The 25,617-nt window shown below is 37.2% G+C and overlaps 1 protein-coding gene across 1 annotated transcript in view; it reads right to left on the bottom strand.

The window, feature by feature from the left end:
* Nucleotides 1-260: 260 nt before the first annotated feature.
* gucy2d (guanylate cyclase 2D, retinal) overlaps nucleotides 261-25,617 on the bottom strand; it is a 29,846-nt gene continuing 4,489 nt past the window's right edge. Inside the window, exons 7-19 of the mRNA XM_056457005.1 lie at nucleotides 23,054-23,137; nucleotides 22,746-22,922; nucleotides 22,445-22,601; nucleotides 20,375-20,524; nucleotides 20,092-20,240; nucleotides 17,445-17,608; nucleotides 17,171-17,363; nucleotides 14,096-14,270; nucleotides 13,219-13,317; nucleotides 10,069-10,163; nucleotides 5,190-5,275; nucleotides 4,996-5,084; nucleotides 261-1,475 (exon numbers count right to left, since the gene is read on the bottom strand). Of these exons, the coding sequence (XP_056312980.1) occupies nucleotides 4,997-5,084; nucleotides 5,190-5,275; nucleotides 10,069-10,163; nucleotides 13,219-13,317; nucleotides 14,096-14,270; nucleotides 17,171-17,363; nucleotides 17,445-17,608; nucleotides 20,092-20,240; nucleotides 20,375-20,524; nucleotides 22,445-22,601; nucleotides 22,746-22,922; nucleotides 23,054-23,137 (1,617 nt within the window). The 3' untranslated portion in view covers nucleotides 261-1,475; nucleotide 4,996. The remainder of the gene's footprint in view (nucleotides 1,476-4,995; nucleotides 5,085-5,189; nucleotides 5,276-10,068; nucleotides 10,164-13,218; nucleotides 13,318-14,095; nucleotides 14,271-17,170; nucleotides 17,364-17,444; nucleotides 17,609-20,091; nucleotides 20,241-20,374; nucleotides 20,525-22,444; nucleotides 22,602-22,745; nucleotides 22,923-23,053; nucleotides 23,138-25,617) is intronic.

The following is a 25,617-nucleotide window of genomic DNA, read 5'->3' as shown; positions in this document are numbered from 1 at the left end:
GGTGGGAGAAATATATCCAATGTGCAAAAAAATCCGTTTTTGTGTGTTTTTACCTTATCTAAAACTGTCCAAACAAGCAAACAAATCATTTGACCTTTTTGTTGATGTTTTGAAGCTCTGAAAGTAGCAATACTTATGTGTCTTGTGTAATTTGAACATTTAAAGTGAATAACTAACCTTTTGCTTTGAATACAGACAACACTATAGCACTAAATAAGCACATTAATCCACTAAACACTAAGAAAGAATCTGCACACTCACTAAAATCAGCTTTTATTTACACAATCACAGACAACAAGATAAAATGGTGAGTTTTACAATAGGAATTCAGCTACGTTATGCTATGACAGTAGCTCCCAAGATTGTGGTTTAGGTATCAGGTGACAGCGTCATCCACAGGTGCCACAACCTCTTATCTGAATAGAAGATATCCAGACCACACGTTTTAAAAATCCCCTTTGTCGTCAAATAATGCCCCTTTTTATGGGGGTGAATATATTTACAGAACGTATGAGCAGGCAAAATTGCACAGAGAAAATCTTTGGGGAAATTGCTGATATGCTCTTCTCTTTGGTAATATTTCAGGACTTTGACATCAGGATATTATGCGTGGAATGTGCCGAGTATCAGGATAATGCACCGTGCTATTATAAACCTGACCATTTCAGTTTCAGCTCACGATTTTCCTTTTTAAAGTATCTCTTACCTTTAACTCAAAGAGGACAATGGAGTTGAGCTACTCGAATGAAAGCGAGGAATTGTCTGTCATGTGACCCCGGGTTTGCTTGGCCATGAAAACTGCTCTGAATGCATGTCATTTCCTATGAAGGCCAAACAGTTCGAAACGAAAATGTGAAGAATGTGAAGAAGCTCTTGTCTGAACTAACACCTAGTTATTAAAGGCTGATACTCCTAGCAAACAAAATCAACACGGTATTTTAAATAATTTCAATACACGGATATCATTGGCGTTATTTCTGATTAACTAAATTGTCTGGTGCCGTTAGAAAACAAGCGTGTCAATTCATCGTTTTTCCTTCTGTCATTTGTTTTAGAAACAACAAAATAATTTAGAAAATATATCTTCGTAGAACTGCAGAGATGAATCAGACGCTGTTCTCATTCTCTCTCTCTCTCTCGATGAGCTATTATCTCAGCAGTGTCTTTAATTTAGTAGAATAAACCTGCATTATAAACTCTTTACATATGTTAAAGAGTCCTCTGTGTCCATCCTCAGCGGTTGGTACATGCCGTCTTGTTGAGCCGGTGGGTTTGACAGGCTGGCGTTCAGAGTTCAGATGTTTGTGTTCTTGTCAGATGTCCTAGTGGGGCTTTCCATTCTTTTTTCGGGAATGTGTTTAAGTAGAAAAAGGGTAGCCGAGGGGTTTTTTGAACACCTCAATTCACCCTTTTCATCCCCTTGCCCCACTTTCTCCTAACTCGATAGGCTGGTGCAGAAACATGAGCATCACAACCTATTGGAAGGCACAGAAACAGAACAGCATGAGTACAAAAGTTTTAACAACCTTAAAGGGACAGTTCACCTAGAAATGAACATTTGCTGCATATCTGAATGTATTTCTTCACTTGGACATCAAAGACGTTTTTTTAGGAGAAATTGTGGCCCGTGCTGTTTGTTAAAGTGCAAGTCTATGGCTACAGGCACTTTGAGAGTCAAACAAACCAAACATTTACAGGCAAAACAAAATTGAATTCTGTGGCTCCTGACAAACAACATTCTGGACAGAAAGCTTTCTGTCACCAATGATGCTTATGCGCTGATGTAAACTCACACATGAGCTGATACTGTTGGTTGTATTGTTCGTTGAAACTGTGTTTAGATTGGATGCTGCAACATAGAAAAAGTTGAAAACATCCAGCATTTGTCTCCTATTTTGTACAGTTTTTTGTCTTTCCTCACATGTGCTACTGTGTCTTGATTAAAAAGCAAAACTAAAAAAACATTATATATAGAGGTGTCACGGTGGCACAATGGGTAGCACGATCGTCTCATAGCAAGAAGGTCACTGGTTTGAGCCCCATCTGGGTCACTTAGCATTTCTGTGTGGAGTTTGCATGTTCTCCCCGTGTTCGTTAAGTGTGTATGGGTGTTTCCCAGTGTTGGGTTGTGGCTGGAAGGACATCCGCTGGGTAAAACATATGCTTGATAAGTTAGCGCTTCATTCCGCTGTGGCAAACCCTGATATATATAAACTAGGGCTGGGCGATAAAATTGGTTTCGGTATTTATTAACTGAACACCATTGTTAATATCAATAAAATTATAGTTTGGTATGAAGCGCTATAGTTTTATTAAAATGTGGCTGCTCAGTGCGCACCTTGGAAGCAATGCCAGTAAGCTTAGGGTGTAAGTAAGTCATTTCCAATGAAGTGATGCTCGCACATTTTCCAGGCACACCTAGTTGAAAACATTTGAACATTTCTGAATGCCCAGAGCGCACCGCTATTCATGTGAGTATAACTAACCAATCTGCTTCATACTTTGTATGTAATACACACATTTTAGTAGGGCTAAACTAATTACCTCAGGCAAACATAGCGCATCCAAACACTGCCATGCTTTTTACTTTTCTTTATAAACTTGTATCCGAGCTGCAGCAATGATTTGTCCATTTGTCATCCTCTGAGAAAATGGTTGATGCTTACCTAGCTACGAAAGATGCCAGGGGAGAGCGAGCACAAAAGAAAAATTGGTGAAGGAAACCATACCATGCTCCTGTCACTTCAGGTCAGAATAACAACACATGCAGAAATGAGTGCGGTGGCTAGCAGCAGTGATTGTAAATGAAAAAGGGTGAAAGGAGAGAGTGGCTTTTTGGTTTCTTTTCTTGTGCATCCCAGCCACTAGCTCCCCATCAGAAAGAGTTTAGCATAGGGGGTAATGTAGTCATTCAGCTTCACTATTTGTAATGTTGCCGTATGTATTTGAATAATGATGGTTGGTTCCTTTACTTGAAAGCTTAGATTTGATTATCATCATTTCTTTTGTTTACAGAGTTTGAGGTTTACTGTATTATTATTATTATTCACATTTTAAAATTTGCTTTGATTGTTCAGTATTTACGCTTTACCATTGCACACACTTTGTAACATTTTATTTATCAAGTTTAAGAGTCTCTTTAATACTTATTTATTATAAAGAGATCAGATATTTTGTTTAAATATTTTTGTTTTTGTCTGTTGTGTCTTAGCAATGCTGGTAAATTAAAATAAAGTTGTTAAAAATCCAATATTCCTAAATGGATTTTTAAAAAATATTCAATAATTATCGATACAGAATGATATGAAACATGATATCGTGCTAATTTTTTTGCAATATCGCCCAGCCCTAATATATACCGTGTCTCAAAATAAACAAGCAATAATAATCATACAAAAATATGACTGCTTATCGTACTACAGGAATAAGAATGACAAAATTTCGTGCAGGAATAACAGCTCAATTTGTGCAATAGAATAATCCTTTTATTTACTTTCCTTGGCGATGATGTTATGATGACGTAATAATGACGTAATAATGACGTATTTTAGTTTAGCTGCGTCAACCTTAAATAAAAATGGCATTTTCGAATGAAGATAAGAGTTTGATCAAAGGTTTAGGATAACTGAAAGGCTACAGTGCTTCCTGTTTTCTTCATGAATTCCTGACTAAAAACTGGACAAAAGGTGGATTGGATTACTTGTTGGTGAAAATTGGTCCCAATGGATCAGTATATCGTGTGGCGGGGAGTGGTTGTCCACGCACTGCCCGTACTGTTGAAAATATCACCACTGTCGAACACATGGTACTAAACCAAGAAGTCGCAGAAGAAATTCTTTCATTCATTTTCTGTTCGATTTAGTCCCTTTATTCATCAGGGGTCACCACAGCGGAATGAACCACTAACTTATCCAGCATGTACGCTATCCACTGCACCACCGTGTCGCCGAAAACGTATACATATAATGTATTATATGTATATTTCATCTATTTGCCATATCATTACAAAATATAATTAAAGTTGGAGGTAATTTGATGAAATTCTGACAGAATTAATTTTGCTTGGTTTGATTTGAGACACGGTGTGTGCGTGTCGAAGCTGTGAAATAAAATTAATGTTACACAAATTTTACAAAATGTTGTAAAAATGTTCAATTTCTTGCATAGATCAGTGTTTCTCTTCTTGTGGGTCATCATGACCCAAAAGTGGGTTGCAGAAGCATTTTGGGTCGCTGAGTGGGTCGTAAATTATGATTTTGACATATGTATGTGAAAGTCATTGATGTTTCTTGTCAGATGTGATTGTTTGTGAGAAAGACATGTTCCCCTAAAGGCCATTTCAGACTGGACGTAACATTCGCGAGGGTCTGGTTCATTTTCAGTGGGAGAGATGCGGAAAACAATGATTTCACTGGCAGCAGAGAGGCGGCACACAGACAGTGCTGGAGAATTAACTTTCCTGACCTGTCAGCTGTTATTCTGTGCTCACAGCGCACACACAGATGTGACAGCACACACAGCGTGTCACTTCATTATAAATAGGGAGTAAAATTACCAGCATGCACCTTAATTTTGACTATGTGGCCTATAACATGAATTTTATTTTAATAACATTTATTTTGTCTGTTTATTTTATTGTATCAAAAAAGTGATCTAATATTTATGTGTGTGTCAATTAGATTGGGGTGGCGCTTGAGTTGAACATGCGGAAAATGTGTGGGTCAAGGCAAAACCACTTGAGAACCACTGGCATAGAAGAAGATTTTGCTTCCTTAATATTTTGTCAATAGTTTTGCCCCCTGTATATATTTTATTTATTCTCAACATGCCAGTGGCTGTTGATTTGCATGCTATAAATCACAATGGACCACTATTTCAGCTACAAATTGTCTTTCTTGTTCTTGAATTTTTGAGTGAACTATACCTTTATGTTGCCACGTTCAACAAATCAAGGTAAAATATAGATGAAGTCACTGAAGTGTCTCTGTGTTCTACCTCAATTCCCCATCCTCTTCTGTCGATCCAAGAATTTCTGTCGCCTATCAGTCGGGATCTCATCCAAGCTGATACCATGGTTGCTCGCCCTTTGTGACGACACAAAGCAATTTATCAACACATCACACTGAGAGGATTACTGCTTACATTGTACACATGATCAAATGTAAATGTAAATGAAGATTAGTTCTCACCCAGGAGTAAGGTCTGGCGGTATAGGTAACGGCTTGTCAAATCCATCCCTCCCAACCAACCAAAATGTTTCTTCTACACCTTTACCCTGTTAGAAAATGACAAGAGCTCATATGATTTTCAGAAGCATTGTACTGTGTAGTCTAACGTGTGTTTTCAGGGTGTTCGCTTTCAGTGTTGGGTAAAGTTACTTTTAAAAGTGCTAAATTACAATCTTAATAATGTTTTTAAAATAACTACATGGGATACTCAGTTACTTTTTAAGGCAGAGTTAATTGTGCCAACAAACTTTAATTTAGTGTTAGTCTTTTGACTAAAATGCCATCAATTCAGTTCAGTTGATTTATTGGTTTTATTAGATTTTTTTCAGCAAAGTTTGGCACATCACACATACACACATATAAAAATGTACATACAAAAAAGCACTTCATAAAATATTACAATTTATTCAGAGTGACAATTGATGTTGGGACAAAAAAAAGCCATGTCATATTTTAGTCTTCTAAATCATTATAGATTTAGTCAATGAAAAACTAGGCTTAAGCAATAAGATTATTATTAATTAACCTTACAATTGATCTACTCTGCCCAAAACTAGATTCTATTGCCCATATTAGATTTGTCTTCTCATTGATTTATTTGCTCGTCGATGCAGTTTGTCAGCAGCAGTGGTCAGAATACTGCGCAACTGACCATTAAACCTCTGTTTTAAACTGTTTACCTTTGTGTGTCCTATGTTTGTCGTAGATATTTTCTGACATTTAAACCATACTCATGCAGTATTTTAAAACTGCATAACAACATCGGTGCATTGTGAGATCCCATAGGGTACTTCTAATGTCAGACATGTTCTTTTTGTATATTTTGAAATTGCATGAAAACACCAGTGCATTGTACAATAGGCTTTTTTATACAAACATTCTGAAATGTGGTGTATTTAGAAACTGCACAACAGCCTCAGCGACTTAAGTGCACATAACAAAAGGTTCACATTACAGTTTGTGACTAACATTTGTTTAAGGCGTTACAAGGAAAGTATCATTTTTGCTTCTTTTTTAAAGATTAAGATAGGCTTAAGACTGTATTAAATTACCTTTAAAAGTAACTTTGTCTGACACTTTTGCTTTACGGCTGTAAAAAAATCTCTCCATGGGTATTTTCACTTAACTTTAGGAAAAGAAATCCTTTGCATTTTTGAAATGTTTCTCATATAGATCACAATGTTGTCAAAACAAACCAGACACACAGAAATGACTAAAATGCTGAATTACGCACACCAGGCTAGCTGGTAATGTCACTAAAAAGTTACAGTACTGTAGTCTGCTGTTGCTTTGTTTGTAACATCTTTGGATGTAACATTTTCAATAGATTGACAAGAATTCCAGACCACCTACAATAAAATTGTTGTACATATAGACGGACTAAACACATAAAAAGTTTACCCTTATTGGATGAAATCATTGTTGTATTAATGCACCCTTAAAGCATACATTTTACAATAGTTTTGCTAGAAATTGTCCCTGCTACAGCCTGTAGCATGATGGCATACTGGATGTGGGCTAATAGGCTTATACATGGTGTACATTGTAACGCCCATTATGTTAACGCCCATGCTAATGTGACAGTTAGGATTGGGGTAGGTGTAGACGTTTATTACAATAATTTAATAATTATTATAAATAATTCTAGTTTCTGACTGACAGTCCTTTTTTTGGTTATTTCCTGTAGGAGAATAAAGGTTGTGGATGCTTGATTGAATAATTAACCAACTGAGTTGTTTTTGCGTTAGCTTTAGCAGTTTATTTGGTTTGCTCATATAGGGGGTGTTTACACAACACCATTGTAACTTCTTTTGAGTTAAACATTTTTTTGTGGGAGTAAAAACAGGTTTCAAATTGCAGGTTTTTGAAAACGGATTGGTTTTTATGTTAGTGTAAAAATGTGATTTAGTGAAAAAGGTTATTGAGTGTAATAATATGCATCATGTTTTCCATTTAAATATTTTAGCAAATTGTCAACCTAAACAATAGATAGATTACATGAGAAGGGTATAAATGAAGGTCAGAGCCAGCTCCAACTAGGAGGGTATTCGAGCTCCAAGTGGGCTGTACAAACATCCAGTTTAAAATTTTTTTTAATGTCTTGTACATGACACGGAGTCCAATGTTGTGCTTTATGAATGTCTACACCTACCCCAACCCTAAACCAAACCTCACAGAAACCTGATATGTTTTATTAATATCTGCTTCACCTACACCACCTAAACCCAACCTACTTGTGGTTTAAGTCCCTCCCACTTGGAGGTCCCCGGGCAGCATCACCTACTTGGACTACACAGGCCTGTTGCTCAAAGCTGGTCCCAAGCAAGATTTTATTTATATAATCACCAGAGTCCCCACCATATAATATTATCAAAAGGTCATGATGCGATATTGTTGTGATTTTAAATATATTGTAATATTCTCCAACTTCATATATTTTTTATGTATACATAAAATGGGCGGTTCATTCCGCTGTGGCGACCCCAGAATAATAAAAACTAAGCGAAAAGAAAATGAATGAATGAATGAATACTTAAATGAGATCTTTCTGTAATATCCGTTTAACTAAACAGAAACATCAGTTATATTTTTTTGCTGCAGGGTAAATGGGATTATCAAGCAGACAAACTGTCCAACACGTTCATGAAAATCTGTCATAAATGTAGTATGCACCTTTCTGAGAAGCTGCATTTTTATTTGACTAACTTTCCTGCATGCTGAAGGTGACCCAGCTCACCAGAAATAAAAAAAGTTTAACACCACCATCTACTGGACTGTGAATGTATAATAAATAGTATAATAAAATAGTACAAATAATATAGTTATTATAATAAAATAGTATAAAAATAGTTTATACAAATGGCGACGTGGTGGCGCAGCAGGTAGTGCTGTCGCCTCACAGCAAGAAGGTCGCTGGTTCGAGCCTCAGCTGGGTCAGTTGTCATTTCTGTGTGGAGTTTGCATGGTCTCCCCGCATTCACGTGGGTTTCCTCTGAATGCTCTGGTTTCCCGCACAAGTCCAAAGACATGCGGTGCAGGTAAATTGGGTAAGCTAAAATTGTCCGTAGTGTATGTGTGTGAATGAGAGTGTTTGGGTGTTTCCCAGTGATGGGTTGCAGCTGGAAGGGCATACGCTGCGTAAAACATATGCTGGATAAGTTGGCGGTTCATTCCGCTGTGGCGACCCCAGATTAATAAAGGGACTAAGCCGAAAAGAAAATGAATAAATGAGTAGTTTATACAAATATACAATTTTGCCATTATATTGATATGAACCTCCGTATACTAGTCCTGTATTGTCATGGAAAATATCACAATACTGTAATGTGTCAATATTTTACCTCATCCCTATAAAAAGCATACAGTAGTATACAGTATATAGTAGTTAACATTTGAAGTGGATCAAAAAAACTTTTTCAAAATTGTCCTAAGACAAGAATGGGTGTTGTTTAATAATTTTAGGACAACTTTGAAAGGTTTTGATCCACTTTAAATGCTCAGTACTGTATATGCAGTATATGCAAAGACACTCATAAAAGCCATAATAAATCAGTTTACAGTGATATTACATATCAACATATCAATATCTGATCTCTTCAACAGAGACGTAAAGTGCGAGGAATAAATCAAACTGACTCTCTCTCTATGTTTTCTAAGTTTGTCTGTAAGCTGCAATCATCACACTTTCAGTTGGTCCAGAGTTAATAATAAACTCTGGATTGCACTCTGAGATAAGAGAGGACGTTTATACCAAAGCATTGTGAAACCACTGAACCTGAACCGTCTTAAACAATGTGGGATTGTTCGGTTTTGTAAATTTTAAACCTACTCTGCAAATGAGAGCTTGTTCAGTTGGCTTCAACAGGTCAGAGGACTGTTTACTGCTCAAGATACTGACTGAATGCATAATACAGCATTTATAGCCAATTTCTAAGTGTTTTGACAGTGTTGTTGCTTGTACTTGACACATTTCAAAAATGCAAAGGAGAAACATTTAGTACATCACAGCCCTATATAGTTATGATTTTTTAAGTTGACTTGTAAGATAAAATCTGTCTTGTATTATAAAGCGCTAATAACTGTTTTTTTATTCTTTTAGAAAACCAAAAATAGACAACATTAGTAAGCCAAATTAAAGAGATTATTTGTTATTGACACACCATTGCATTGATTTTCTTTATTTCATTGCATTAGCATTGATGTGGTATTTGCCCACATATATTTAATATATTTTTCCCCTTATTTCTCGTATTGTACAATTCTGAAGTGTGATTAATATTTAACTTATATTCATTTATGCTTTACTCATATACTAAGTACAATTTAGGAGGGATATTTCACCCAAAAATGAATATTTGTTTGCTGTTAACTCACCCTCAAATTGTGTTAAATATGGGTTTTTCTCTTTTTATTTTCGGACACAAAAGAAGATATTTTGAAGAATGTTGAAAACCGGTAACCATTGACCATAGTAGGAAAAGTCAATTTTTCTTGATTTTCTGATTTCTTCAGTTGTGTTCAACAGAATAAAGAAATCAAACAGATTTGGAGCAAGTGAAGGATGAGTAAATGATGACTTAATTTACAGTTTTGGGTAAACTATCCCTTTAAGGAGAAAAAAAATGCGATTGAGATGATGGCAGAACATTGGAACAGATGTAAGTTATATAAACATGTGATATGATTATGATATAATAATTTTCTCTCAAATATTGAATGGATTATTGTACTGTCTGTTTAGATCACAGTTATAAGTATAGTCATTTCAATCAAAATAATTTCTCTGAACGTAAAAAAGCCTGAACTGAAGAAACACGCCAGCGCTTGTGTGTTTTCATACCTTGAGCTCGGTCCTGCCCCGAGTATCTATTTTGTAGCCAAGTTTGAGACTGTTTAGGACATCAACTGTACTCTGGTTGACATGAATTCTGTAAGCTGTAGAAACAGAGAAAACACAAATTAATGAAAAACATCTGACCATACAGGTTTCCTGTGAGCTCAAACACTTCATGATCGTGTGTTCCAGATATTAACTTTAAAGCAGAGATGCCCAAAGTAGGGCCGGCCCATGTCGGCCCATGGTAACCTTTGATTTGGCCTGCTATCCCATGTGAGAAGAGATTTAGAATGCACAAGTTATTGATGGGCAAATCAGGGCAAAGGCAGGTTCAGCTTGACTCATGTATTTAGCATTGAACACCATTGTGTTATAATTGTGTTTGTTTATGTTTTATTATAAGAAGTTTATTAAGGTAATTATCATTATGATTGAAGTATTTTATTTCTATTTATTTTTCAATATTAATAAATTAGGAAATTACCATGGCAGCTTTAATGTAATAGTTTGGTATATTCCTCTGCCCACCTCCCTTAATCAAGTTTGGTTTTTGGTCCTTCATAAGAAAAAGTTTGGGCATCCTGCTTTAAAGCAATGGTGTTTCCTGAGAAAACGCTAGATGGCAGCCTTGTCCTAAACTGACAGGACAGTTCGCTATAAACTCCACCACATCCCTCACAACTTTCTGTCAGGGGTGGAGTTAGTGATTTGGGGGCCCTAAGCAATTCTTGGTATGGGGCCTCATTGAAACACAAAACATTCCCTTTCTCTAAAGATATTTTTCCTCTGTAGATTCATTTATCATTAGTATTATTATTTTTGTAAATAAACTGATAAAAACTGCAATTGTATCCATCGCCACTGAACATATTGGACCAGTTACCAAAGATGCGACAGCAAAAACACACAGCACTGACATTTTTGAAATTCTATAGTAGTATTCGTTTGACCATTATTTGGATAATAGCTGTGTGTGAATCGGTGGCCGTCATTGTTCACTGGCAAATGTTCTTTTATTTGAACAGACCCCTCCTAACAAGCTAACTAAAGTTGCAGTATTCATGGGGGCCCCAGATTAGAAAAAAAGTAATAATGTTAGATCATAATGGTTATACACAGATTTTACAACATATGATAGAAAATTAATAAAAAGAGCTATATGATTAATATAGGCTTCTTGGCATTGGTCAGGGCCCCCTAATTCCCTGGAGCCCTAAGCAGCTGCTTACCTTGCTTATTGGTTAAGTCTGCCCCTGCTTTCTGTCACTTAGATAATCTGGGCAACTGCTTTAGCCATTTTATCCCCAAAGTGAAATTACACAACACTAGATTTGAGACCTATGAAAATATCTCCACTCTTTTAATTAAGATTAAATGGAAACAGCCTAAATTTTTCTGTTCTGTAAACAAAGTCTACATGTAGCTTTTCTTTGCTTGCTTGTAAGATATAATCTGGTATAATTAGGCACTAATTATTTTATTATGTTTGTAGAAAACCTTCAATTATCCAACACAAACAAACCAAACCAAGTCAAAAAGATTATCTGTGCCAGAGATGCCCAAAGTAAGGCCCATAATCTTTGATTTGGTCCACCATCCCATCTGAAAAGAGAGGGAGAATAATGGGGACGTGGTTGGGGTGAATGCCTTTGACAGTGATAGTTATTACAATATTTTTTTTACATAAATCTTTATTTCTTTGTTTTATTGCTGAGTTAAAAAAAATGTCAACAGGAATTAAATGTTTTAATTAATAGTTGTGAATAAATCAGACTTGAAAATGCAAAAAATGTCACTTGACAAAAAGCGATGCACAAGACATCGGAGAGCAAATCAAGGCAAAAGCAGGCACAGGTCGACTAGTGTTTTCAGCAGAACTCCATTGCAATATAAATTGTTTTTACTATAATAATACGTTTGTTATAAAATGTTAAAAATGATACTGCATCGGTTAATATGATAAAAAAGCAGTTTTCTAGTTATTTTTAAATAATACTGAATAAATTAGAAAATAACCAATGTCAAATTTAATGTTATACGATGTGATGAATTCAATTTGGTATATATTCGGGCCACATCCCTCAATCAAGTTTGGTTTTTTGGCCCTTTATCAGAAAAGTTTGGGTACCCCTGATCTATGCAATCGACACACATTTGCAGTAGTAAAATGTAAACTAATGTTTTGGTAGCACTTTATTTTGATGGTCCATTAGAGGATTAGTAGACTGTCTGCTTAATATCTGCTGATACTGCTCCCAAACAGACATTTAACTGACTATAAGAAACTTTGCAAGTACATGCCAACATACACTAACCCTAACCCTAACCCCAGCCTAACAGTCTACTTACATCTAATGAGAAGTAGTTGGCATGTAGACGCAATGTAACTTAAATTCAACAAACGAACCAAAATAAAGTGTGACCAAGGTTTTCTATTGTTTTATTTTTATGTGTGAAATGGTTTCACAATTTAAAATAACTCAGTGTCACATAATCAGTCAAAAATTATTGAAATATATTGATTTAGTGCTCATTTATTACTATCAATGTGTTATATCGATGTTGAAACTGTTGAGCTGGAAACATTCAAATATTTTATTAAGAATTTATTAACAACTAAGTAAAAAAAATGAATTATAAGAGAAAAAATCTGCCAGTTTTAAAACGTCTTTACTGTCACTTTTGAAACTCAAATGCATCCTTGCCACTCAATTTGCTGTACATGCTTTCTAAAGTCAATGGCAAACCTTTTATCATGTTTCAAACTTTCTTGTTTCTTCGAAACACGAAGTAACCTTTCTGGGCTAAATATGGCAGAAGGTCTGATTAAAGGTGAGACAGTTCAGGGTGATAGCGGAGGCTGAGTCCTAAGAGGACATTAGCTTTAAAGCAGAATTTTCTTTCTAATTTGGCTTATACTCTTAAGAGCTTACAGGGAACTCTGCACTTTAAGCCCTCTGAGCTTCTCACTGACATGCACTCGTTTATCAGCACACACATGCACAACTACTGAGTCTTCAAACTGATCCTTAGCAAAGACAAATTCCAGGAATCACGGCTTCAGAGACGGTCACAAATGCTGACACGGTTACTATCTGACTTGTGCACGTGCTCATTCATATTCAGCATGACATGTTAGTCTGTGTTACTCACGCAACCCTGTGGATTCCATTCGGGAGGCTGTGTTTACTGTGTCCCCGAACAGACAGTATCGAGGCATCTTTAAGCCAACTACACCTGCGACCACTGGACCTGTAACACACACACATGAGAATGAGGTTGACTTTTCACTTGTGTGGAGAACAGCATGTGTTGAATTGTGGGAAGGGGACAGAGGCGACACTGTGCTTAGTAATTGGATGAATCTGTTAATTGGATTTTGCCTGGGATTTACATTTCACTTGTTCTAGGAATACACCGCTATCAGAGGATCAAGTGTAAATACGCATTTACATTTAGCACTGTGTTCAGTACATTGATGTAAGACTGGGCCATATTTGTCAGTGAAAATCACATATAGAAGGAAATGGTTTGTTTGATATTGGAAATAATTGATTTACTTTATGAAACTTTAATTTGAGGAACATTATTTTGGAAATGGGGTCATCTTACGACTCCATTACAAGTAAACAGTGCAGTTTGACCTTTTTTGAAATCATTCAGCCGATTTCTGGGTATGCCGAGAGCACTTTTAGCTTAGCTTAGCATAGATCATTGAATCAGATTAGACCATTAGCATGTCACTCAAAAAATGTTGAAAACGAGTTTCACTAATTTTCCTATTTAAAGCTTGACTCTTCTGTAGTTTCATCATGTATCAAGGCGGATGGTAAAACAAAAGTTGCTATTTTCTAGGTAGATAATATGCCTAGGAACTTTACTCTCATTCTGGCACAGTAATCATTAGGTGGTGTCATGTGATGATCATGTGACACAGAAGACTGGAGTAACAGTGCTGAAAATTCAGATTTCAGAACAGGAATAAATATCATTTTAATACATAGTAAAACAGAACTGTTGCTTTTCTCACCAGAATGGAGTCCAATGCGGATTTTGACTTTGACGTCAGGCATGTGCCTCATTTTAAATGTACCGATGCAGTGCAGAATGTCTAGGGACATGTTGGCCATCTCTGCAGCGTGGCGGGTACCATTGCGATTGGGAACTCCTGATGCCACCATGTACGCATCACCAATAGTCTCCACCTGTTGATATACACCACACAAAATGTTCACACAAAAGTGGTTTTATATGCTATTGGTCTAACAATAAATGATACCTCATAAATATATATATATATATATATAATTTATTTTCACTTAATTCAATTTTCAATTTAAACATAAAAAAAATTCTTAAGAAATTTTTTTTTGGGGGGACTCAAATTTTTGCTGTCATTGTGCCCATTTAACAGGTACTATTAATACACTCAGTGGCCACTTTATTAGGTACACCTTACTAGTACCGGGTTGGACCCCATTTTGCCTTCAGAACTGCATTAATCCTTCATGGCAAAGATTCATCAAGGTACTGGAAATATTTCTCAGAAATTTTGGTCCATATTGACATAGCATCACGCAGTTGCTGCTGATTTGTCTGCTGCACATGCATGATGTGAATCTGTCATTCCACCACATTCCAAAGGTGCTCTATTGAATTGAGATCTGGTGACTGTGTAGGCCATTTGAGTACAGTGAACTCATTGTCATTGTCATCAAGAAACCAGTCTGAGATGATTCACACTTTATGATATGGTGCGTTATCCTGCTGGAAGTAGCAATAAGAAGATGGGTACACTGTGGTCATAAAGAGAAGGACATGGTCAGCAACAATACTCAGGTAGGCTGTGGCATTGACACGATGCTCAATTGGTACTAATGGGCCCAAAGTGTGTCAAGAAAATACCTCCCACACTATTAGACCACCAGCAGCCTAAACCGTTGATAAAAGGCAGGATTGATACATGCTTTCATGTTGTTGACACCAAATTCTGACCCGTCACAGCAGAATTTGAGACTCAACGGACTAGGCAACGTTTTTATCTTCTATTGTCCAATTTTGGTGAGCCTGTGTGAATTGTAGCCTCAGTTTCCTGTTCTTAGCTGACAGGAGTGGCACCCGGTGTGGTCTTCTGCTTCTGTAGGCCATCCGCCTCAAGGTTGGATGTGTTGTGTGTTCAGAGATGCTCTTCTGCATATCTCGGTTGTATCGAGTGGTTATTTGAGTTACTGTTACCTTTCTATCAACTGGAAACAGTCTGGCCATTCTCCTCTGACCTCTGGATATCTCTCCTCTGGACCACTCACTGGATATTTTCTCTTTTTCTGACCATTCTCTGTAAACCCTAGAGATGGTTGTGTGTGAAAATCCCAGTAGATCAGCAGTTTCTGAAATACTCAGACCAGCCCGTCTGGCACCAGCAACCAGGCCGCATTCAAAGTCTTCAATCACCTTTCTTCCCCATTCTGATGCTCGCTTTGAACAGCAGATCGTCTTGACCATGTCTACATGACTAAATGCACTGAGTTGCAGCCATGTGATTGGCTGATTAGAAATTTGCATTAACGAGCAGTTGGACAGGTGTACCTTATAAAGTGGCCGTTGAGTGTATGTACCTTTAAGGCATTTCTGCTCAGCTTTTATGAGTATACAGTGTCCTCCACTAATATTAGCGCCCTTGGTAAATATGCGCAAAGAAGGCAGTGAGGTCATTAAAATAACATCAATAGACTAGTCATTAAATACACAGGAATGAACAATTACACGTGAAGTCTATCTGATCTTTCCTTTTGAGTCTAGTCTATTTTTTACAAAACAATCTTGCTTGCCTCACAGACTTCTTTGATCATGTTTACCAAGGGCGCCAATATTAGTCCTGTCTATTTGTTGACAAGTCTATTTTTGAACTATTGTTAGTTGTTAGACGTCCATTCGGTTACCAATGACTGCCCAAATTTTGCCTTGTTTGGCTAAATCTGTTTGCAAGTCTATTAAACATATATTAAACAGGAAATTCCTGTGGTAAAATGTCTCTATTGTTAAACCTTTTGCTCATCATAATATTAACAACAAAAAAAGATGCTCAAGTTGTTTTTGGATGACTATCAAACTATTTGTGGTGATGTCGGCAACACTGGATTGTAGTTTTGGAGACTTTCTGACTCAACTACCTTTACGATTCTGACAGTTTTGTTGGGAAAGAAACACACTCTCCCTTACAGACTGATTCATAACACTTCCAGCTGACAGAAGTTTTCAGTGTTTTTGCTGTTGTCTTAGAGCCACTTCCCCTTTTGTGAAGCTCCTTTGGGAAGGTTAAAGATTTGGACTTGTGATCTTGTGGACTTGGAAGGTTGCAGGTTCGAGTACCAGCTCTGGGATTGTCGGTGGTACAAGTGAATAACCAGCGCTCTCACCACCATCAATTCCACGGCTGAGGTGAGTCCCTTAAGCAGGGCACAGATTCCCCAACTGCTCCCTGAGCACCACAGCAATGGCTGCCGACTACTATGTGTACTCTCGGTGTGTGTATGTGTTCACTGCTGTGTGTGTGTGTGTGTGTGTGTGTGTGTGTGTGCACTTGGATGGATTAAATCAAGAGCATAAATTCCAAGTATGGGTCAATATACTTGGCCATGTCAGGACTTTCACTTTTGTTGTAAATCAGAGCTCAGTTCTTTGCTCTTTTCCATTGTTATTTATGAGTGAGTTTGGCCTTTATTTTACCTAATATTAATGTATTATGTATATACTTGTGAAACAGGATGTCATGGTTTAACAATTTCCTGTTACTAGTCACCCAGGTGTACTAAAATCATAAACAATAATGACTGCTTCATTAATTGTGGCACACAAACATTTATCAAATATATTTGCTTTTGATAAACTGCACTGTTAATATTTGAGCAAATCATTCTTAAGTTTACCAATGAAGGGAGTCTTTCCACAGCCTTCTTTTCTGATACTTAACAAGTATAAATATGGGAACTGTTAGGCACAGGGGCGTACATTTAGACACTCCTAAAGGAAGGATCTGCAGAAAAACCCTTCAATCTGTTACTGTGAAATCAATATTGTCTGTTTAGTTCCCTGAAGTTCATCAAACCTTGTAGACATCGTGGATTGCGATGATTCCATCGAAGTGTGTGTAGAGGTCATTAAGCAGATCGACCACTTCGATGGGTTCACTGAGGGCAGAGATGGTGGTGAAACCTACGATATCACTGAAATACAGTGTGACTTCAGCGAAGTGCTCTGGCTTCACTGGCTTCCCTGTTTTTAATGCCAATGCCACCGACCTAAAAGACAGAGCAGCAGTGTGAGAAATAAGAAGAGTGGGAAATCCAGGGAGAAACATGAGCATGTGAAGCAGCACTTACTTGGGCAGCATCTGAGCTAGAAGAGCATCAGTTTTCTGTCGCTCTACCTCCAGTTCTTCGGTCCTCTCTCGGATCAGATCCTCCAGGTTTGAGGAGTACTGCTCCAGCATCCTTAACATTGAGTCTATTATGTTTGTCTTCTTTCCCTTGTTCATGCTCTTAAACTGAAAGAAGGGACATAGAAAAAGAGATTTATTATATTGTTTTCTCCCATATTTGTTTATATAGTGTGTGACCCTGGACTGGGTCTTTTGCCTCATTCACACTAGCAACAACTTTGTAGCTGTCTGTCGCTCTGGGTGGCGACCTGCTACAATCGCAGGTCTGTGTAGGTTCACAGCACGAAGAATTTTTTATTTATTTTTTAAATTCCCAAGTTCTGCTGGTTGACGCATTTGCCGAATATTTCTTGCCAATCTAAAGGCAATTGTAATCGTTTGTTTTGACTCAATTTGGAATTTTCCCAACCCTTGCAGAGCTCGGGGGATCAGAGTGAGTGCTCCTATTTGGGGCCCACCCTGATCCACAGCACGGAGAATACAACTGGCCGCTGAGTGAGCTGAGAGAAGATCATGTGACCTCTACTGGTGCTCCAATTGGCTGTCGCTTAAGCAAGTCACTCTTCATTTGCATAAAGTTGAAGGATTCTCAGCTTCGTTGAGTCACTCGACACGCCCACATGGTCAACAACGGTCACTGTAGCTCGCATAAAGGGAGGTTGCCGGAAGTCGCTCATTCTCTGTTGAAATGAACGGTCGCTTGTCGCTTTGCCTCTGCGAGTCGCACAGGTTTATTTTCAAGTTCATTCTCACAGTATTATTTTACATACGTTAAGTCTAAAATCATAGACTTTTATTTTAATGCAAAAAATTATTAGAATATTAAGTTATTTTGTGAAGATCAACTTTCAGTTTTTTGAGAGTTTGTGAGAATTCTGACAAATTTAAAGGCCATTTTCTCATTGTTTATATTTTTTAGAAACTTCAAATTTCTGATTTTTAAATACTTGTATCTCGGACAGATATTATTGTCTTATCACAACAAACCATACATCAATGGAAAACTTATTTATTCACATGATGCATATATCTCAATTTCCAAAAATGTTCCCTTATGACTGGATTTGTGGTCCTGGGTCTTTTTCTCATCTATACACATATATAGATGGATGGATGGATGGATGGATGGATGGATGGATGGATGGATGGATGGACGGACGGAATAATTCAACCCAGCCTCATTCTGAAAACTTACCGCTATATATATTTCTGGAGAGCGCCAAATGCGTTCCAGGAGCTAGTTTTTTTTTTTGTTTTTATTTTCAAATACTTGTATCTCGGACAGATATTATTGTCTTATCACAATATATATATATATATATATATATATATATATATATATATATATATATATATATATATATATATATATATATATAGATATATAGAGATATATATATATATAGATAGATGGATGGATGGATGGATGGATGGATGGCTGGCTGGCTGGCTGGATGGATGGATGGATGGATGGATGGATGGATGGATGGATAGACGGACGGATGGACAGACAGACAGACAGACAGACAGATAAAGCTAACTCCCATTTCTCATATCTATTCCACATATTTAACATGTTTTCAGGATACAATATAACTACAATATAAAAAACAAAACCATGTCACACCATGGATATACGTTATAATAAGAACTTTATATAGGAATAGGAAAACAGCTAATATATCATACCAAATAATGTTTTTGAAAATGTAAAAGTGCTGAAAGTTTTCTGTGAGTGTTGTGTTTAGGATTAAAAGACAGGTTATATAGTACAAAAATCCAACCCAGGCTCATTCTGAAAACTTACCGCTATATATATTTCTGGAGAACGCCAAATGCGTTCCAGAAGCTAGTTTTTTTTTCAGTTTTTGTTTTTGCAAATCCACCAGAGGCCGCTGTGTACGCTTTTTCAGATCTCAAATTTCTCTTGCAAGTGCCATGTGCGCCTGCTGTTCTCGTGTTAATTCACCAGAGGCCGCTGTCGACTGATGACTGACTGACCGACCGATCGACTGGCTCACCCTCCTCCTCCTCAGCCCTCGCCTGATTTTTACCGTCTTTTCAAATTTTACCACATTCTCACACTGTTACTTACTTATTTATTTAATCTTTTGGCTTCTGTTTTTGTCTTACCCAATTTCTGGAACTGTTTTTCGCCTGGTTCAAACCCCGGTGTCGTGGTTAACTCCTCTCTGCGCTCAAGTCCGCCGATGTACATGTCGAACTAACTGGACAAACTGGTAACAGCAGGAAAGCCGTCCATATGGAGATAAGTGGTCAGCTAGTAAGCGCGAAAAGAAACAGCGTCATGCTGCCCAGTAGCATTCGTTTTAAAGATGAAATCCAGCCATATGTACTTCTGGCTACATAACTCGCGATCTCCAGAAATGTATATAGGGGTACATTTTTAGAATGAGCCTTTGTTGCAAAAATCATTATCTTTACAGAAAGGCCCCATAAAACAAAACCAACACTTACATAAGTATGAAGTGATGCAAGATGGCTAAAAGACACATTTTTAGACACAACATGTGTAAGTGTCTTGTTTGTGTGTATGTGTGTGTGCAAATGAAAGAGTTAGTGTGTACCTGTCTGAATATATCCTCAAACGTGGGTCTCTGTTCAGGCTCCTCACTCCAGGCCTGCTTCATGAGCTGAATCACATCTAGCGGAGCTTCATCCATAGACACAGTGGGTCGGCACAGTGGTGGAGGAGAGCGCACCTTTTCTATTATTTCTGTATACAGAGAAACACAACCTGAGTATTGACAACTTACTACTCTGTATTCAGATCTGAAGTGCTCCAAACCAACTCCAGCTTTAGTTTTACTAAAGTAAACTTCGATGTGGATTGTAATTATGCGGTCTAACCTTCAGGAGGCATATCCAACATGCAAAAGGGTGCGCAGCGAGAGATCACCTCCTGCATGATGATAGAAAAGCTGTATACATCTGCTGGATACGTTCCCTTCTTCTTCAGATCAGGATTCCTCAAAATCTCTGGAGCCGTCCAGAACTGATCTGTAGCAAAGATATAGAGGTCAGAAAGACAGAATACACTACCAGACAAAAGTATTATTGTTAATCCCTGTTGTAAAAGCAACAAATAATAACTTGACTTCTAGTTGATCATTTGGAAAAGTGGCAGAAGGTAGATTTTTCTGATTAATCATCTGTTGAAATGCATCCCAATCATCACAAATACTGCAGAAGACCTATTAGAACCCACATGGAATTTGGTGAAGGGAAAATCATGGTTTGGGGTTACATTTAGTATGTGGACGTGCCAGAGATCAGCAGAGTGGATGGCAACATCAACAGCCTGAGGTATAAAGACATATGTGCTGCCCATTACATTACAAATCACAGGAGAGGGCAAATTCTTCAGCAGGACAGCGCTCCTTCTCATACTTCAGTCTCCACATCAAAGTTCCTGAAAGCAAAGAAGGTCAAGGTGCTCCAGGATTGGCCAGCCCAGTCACCAGACATGAACAGTATTGAGCATATCTGGGGTAAGATGGAAGAGGCATTGAAGATGAAGCCAAAGAATCTTTGTGAACTCTAGGAGTCCTGCAAGAACGCTTTCTTTGCCATTCCAGAGACTTTATTAATAAGTTATTTGAGTCATTGCAGAGATGTGTGGATGCAGTCGTCCAAGCTCATGGGAGTCGTACATAATATGAATTATTTTCCCACTGCACCATGACTTTATATTCTATACTGTACATTATTTCTCTTAAGTGACAAGACTTTTGTCTAAGCAAAGTCAGACCTTTCTGTCCTAATTAAATCATTAAAAATCAAGGCATGATCATATTTTATTTTGGTAAAATAAGCATAATCTAGAGGCCTTTGCTTTTCATATAAGCCACTTCTGATACCAAATGATCAACTAGAAGTCACGTTATTATTTGTTGTTCCTAAAACTTGGAAAGGCGACAAGACTTTTGTCAGGTAGTGTACATAGAGGTCTCTACACCCTGCTTCTTGAACTTACATTCCACGTATTTTTTGTGTATATTGTTTTGTTTAGTGACTCTTCTGTATCTGTTCCCATTAACTTACGCTACTCTTAAGTGTGTGTTTATTGGTCGATCTTGCTGTCAATCATTGTTACAACATCATCATCTCTGCCAATTCACTGAGAAGCTGACTGTGATTTAAAGGCTATTTAAAGTTTATTGTGTGGTGTGCACTCGGCCTTGGTGTACATTGTTCTCGATGTGGATTTCATTTGATTATGTATTACTTCAGGTGCCTGATGTAACTTAGGTTCATTTGTTGAACTTGTGATTTTGAGTAAGATTCGCTCCTTGGTTGTGAGAGAAACTAATTTGTGCACTGAAATCTTGTACTTTTTGTTCATGTTTATTAGGTTAGTTTATATCTTGTTATATTAGGTTTTGAGTTTGCTTTTTTAGTATAATTAGTTTAGAGTTTCACATACATAGAAGATCTCAGTTTATTCTTATACTTTATTTTGTCTATTAGTTTAGGAGTTCGATTTAAGGGTTGTTTACTTGTTTATTTCTTTGATTTGGCCAACACTTATGTTTTCATTTGTTAAATTATTATTATTATTGTATGTATCTTTTTTGGTCCAACTTTATAATAAGTGACCTCAACTAATATGTACTTGCACTGAAATGAATCATTTGTTACAAAGTACTTATTGTGTAAATACATGTTTTTACATTGTACTTATCCTCGATTAAACACATGCATGTAATTACATTGTAACTAATTTCTTTAATTACACACATAATACGCCGCTGACTGTCCCTTACACTTTTACACATCCCTAAACCTTCCCATACTCACAGACTTGTCCCTAACCTTAACCTTAATAACACCAAAAGTGGTCTCATACCTATGTCCCTGTCTTACCTAAATGTTGTTCTCTTTTAACATCTAAATTCGTAACATGTGTTTCACACATACCCTCCGGTGCGTTGTCCTCCAGGATGATGTTTTGGCAGTTGAGGATTTCATTGAAGCCATAATCCGTAACCTTCAAAACAAACCGACCATCCACCACACAGTTCCTAGACTTCAGGCGTCCATGAATAATGCCCCGATTATGCAAGTACTTCATTCCCTGACAGGGTAAGATAAAGAAGGCATTAAGAGGAAAGTGACAGAGAGTAGGAGACACTTTAATATTTAACAATATTTGGCATCTATATTTCTAGCAGTCGTTTTTTTACTCATTGCCATTTGAACCATCGCCTCAATTCCTCACCCTGATCAGGTCAAGGAGTAGAGAGGATTTGAACATCCAGTCGAGCCTCATTTCCTCGTTGTTGAGCAGGTCTTCCAGGCTGCCTCTGGTGCAGTGCTCTGTAACAATGCCGAATATACCAGTGTCCATGAACAGACCAAGGAACAAGTTCAGATTCTCATGACGCATATCTCTCAGCTGTGGAGAGTGAAGACAAGGACAAACAGAAGGGGAAAAGATGGTACAGAAGTTGAGTATGTCTCTTTTCAAAACACATACACAGTGTATTAGTTAAATAACCTTAGTTTCATTCTCTCACTTTCTCCTACCTTGACAAAGATGCTCTGTGTGCTTTCACTGATTTCTGTAATAGAATCTGCACAGGGGCATTTCTTTAGCCAGACCCAGTCACCCTGGCAGCACAGAATAAAACAATTTAACACAATTCAGATTAACACGCAACCTCCCTGTGATAGTTTTAATCATAATTTCTGTATTTCAGTAATAAAACAATAATAATCATAATAATAATTAAATAATTTACAGATTTTTTTTAACCAAGAATGCAAAAAAATATATAAAAACATGCAATAGTCACAAAATTCTACTGTTGAGTTATTGATCTTGATTTAATGTGTGGGTGGGAAATGGAAAACACAAAATACTGTAGATGTTTATAAAAAAAGAAGTGATTTTACAACATTGGAGCCGATGATGTGCAACTGTACACCTTATAGAATGCATCAGTAATGCCCTTTTTTCAATAGCATGAGTTTTCAGAACTGTTTTCTAATTAATTTTTCCCATATGGATCTTAAAAGGAGCGTTAGAAATAGTAGTATGACCCACAAACTAAACCAATCAGCTAAAATATTAATCATAAAAAGAAAAACATTAATTTGAAGTAAAGACAAACAGTGTGTAAAATAAGTATTGAACACGTCACCATTTTTGACAGAATTCTGAAGTTGCTGTCGACTTGAGATTTTTACCAGGTGTCAGTAACAAGCAAATTAGACCATACATACAAACAACAAAACTATGTATAATAATAATGACACAGAAATAGGTATTGAACACATGAAGAAAGGAAGGTATAAAATGCATGGAAGGCCTAGACAGCAGCTGAAATCTCACAGGAGTTAGAAAGCAACCCTGCCCCTCATCAGTGTTAATTAATATTAGCTGCTTCTGTTAAAACACCAACATTACCAGGTTGATGAAGGTTTCAGCAAAACAATGACCCCAAACACAGCCAAGGAAACTCTCAACTGGTTTCAGAAAAAATAAGCTTCTAGAATGGCCCAGCCAATCACCTGATTTGAATCCAATAGAAAAAAATATATATAGATCAGAGTTCATAGAAGAGACCCACAGAACCATCATGATTTTTTTTTAACTATGGGGAAAAAAAAATCACACCTGAGCAATGCATGCAATTTTATTCTCCATACAAGATGTGTGTTGAAGCTGTAATTACCAAAAAAAGCCTTTTATACAAAGTAGTAAACTCTCAGTCACTGAAGCCCTGTGAATTGCTAAAGCAGGTTCCAAATAATCTATTCTGCTTTAAATGGACCTGCCTGCTGCTTTTTATATGGTAAATCATCAGATTCTACGGTCCACCCTCTCGTCAATAGGCATCACTGGAACCCTACTCTGCTGAGTGTTACCTCACCGGCAGATCATTAAGGGTTGCCTAGAGAGAAGCTCAGCAGCTGGTCACAGGGGTACCTCAGGGATCTGTTCTTGGTCCCCTACTATTTTCTATTTACACCATATAACAAGGAACCATTTTCCAATGACACGGTATATTTAATAACTGTTATGCTGATGACATACAGCTCTACCTTTCATTTCAGCCAGATTACCCAACAGTATCTGCAAGGATCTCGCTCTACCTGGAGGATATAGTGGCATGGATGGAAACTATCACCTACAATACAGCTTAATCTGGCAAAAACAGCACTTCTTGTCCGCAACAAAATTTCTCCATCCAACTCCATCACCAAATATTACCCCATCTAATTCAGTAAGGAATCTTCGGGTTATGCTAGATGTAGGATCACCCCATCTTGCACCCTTAAACCTATACAAAGGATACAAAATGCTTCAGATTCTCTGGTTTTCAGTAAGCCCAAGAGAGCCCATGTAACACTCCTCGTTACCTGCTGAAGCTTATATCAACTTCAAATCATTGATGCTTGCTTACAGAACAGCCACTGAGTGAACCTATTTCTACGTGGACTGCTGACTCACTGGTATCCTTCAAATGACAACGTAAAACCCATCTCTTCCACAAACACTTCAGCACATAAAACTCTCCTCTCCCTGCTTACTCTAGCGCTCACTTCTCTGAGCACTAACAGTATAAGTAGAACGTCTTATGTGTATTGCCTCTTCATGTTCAATCGCTGAATGCCTCCTCATTTCTAAGTCATAAATGTAAATACATTTCAGAAGTTCAGTACTTTCTTCTTGTGTCATTCCATTGTTATTACACATAGCTATTTCTGATTTATACCTTTTGTTTTATTTGTATCATTGAAATGTTTTTGGTTTTACCAAAATGTGGTACAATTTCAACACCGCATTTAGAAATATATTTACCAGGAAAAGTCATGACGTACTAATTTCATATATAAATATAATTTTAAATGACTTTAAAGCTTTACGATAGTGCACAGGCAACCAGTCCAAAGAGTGTACCACTGGTGTGATGTGGCCATGTTTTTTGGTACCGTTTAAAAGCCTTGCTGCAGCATTTTGAACTAACTGTAAATGGGATAGAGTTGTCTGACTAATTCCAAAATATAGTGAGTTACAGTAGTACAACCTAGAGGTCATAAAAGCATGAATTATTATTTTTTTTTCTAGAGAGAATAGGCCTGAC

This window comes from Danio aesculapii, chromosome 5 (genome assembly GCF_903798145.1).
Source record: "Danio aesculapii chromosome 5, fDanAes4.1, whole genome shotgun sequence".
In the NCBI taxonomy this organism is placed as follows: domain Eukaryota; kingdom Metazoa; phylum Chordata; class Actinopteri; order Cypriniformes; family Danionidae; genus Danio; species Danio aesculapii.
This window is presented reverse-complemented; position numbering and strand designations above follow the sequence as displayed.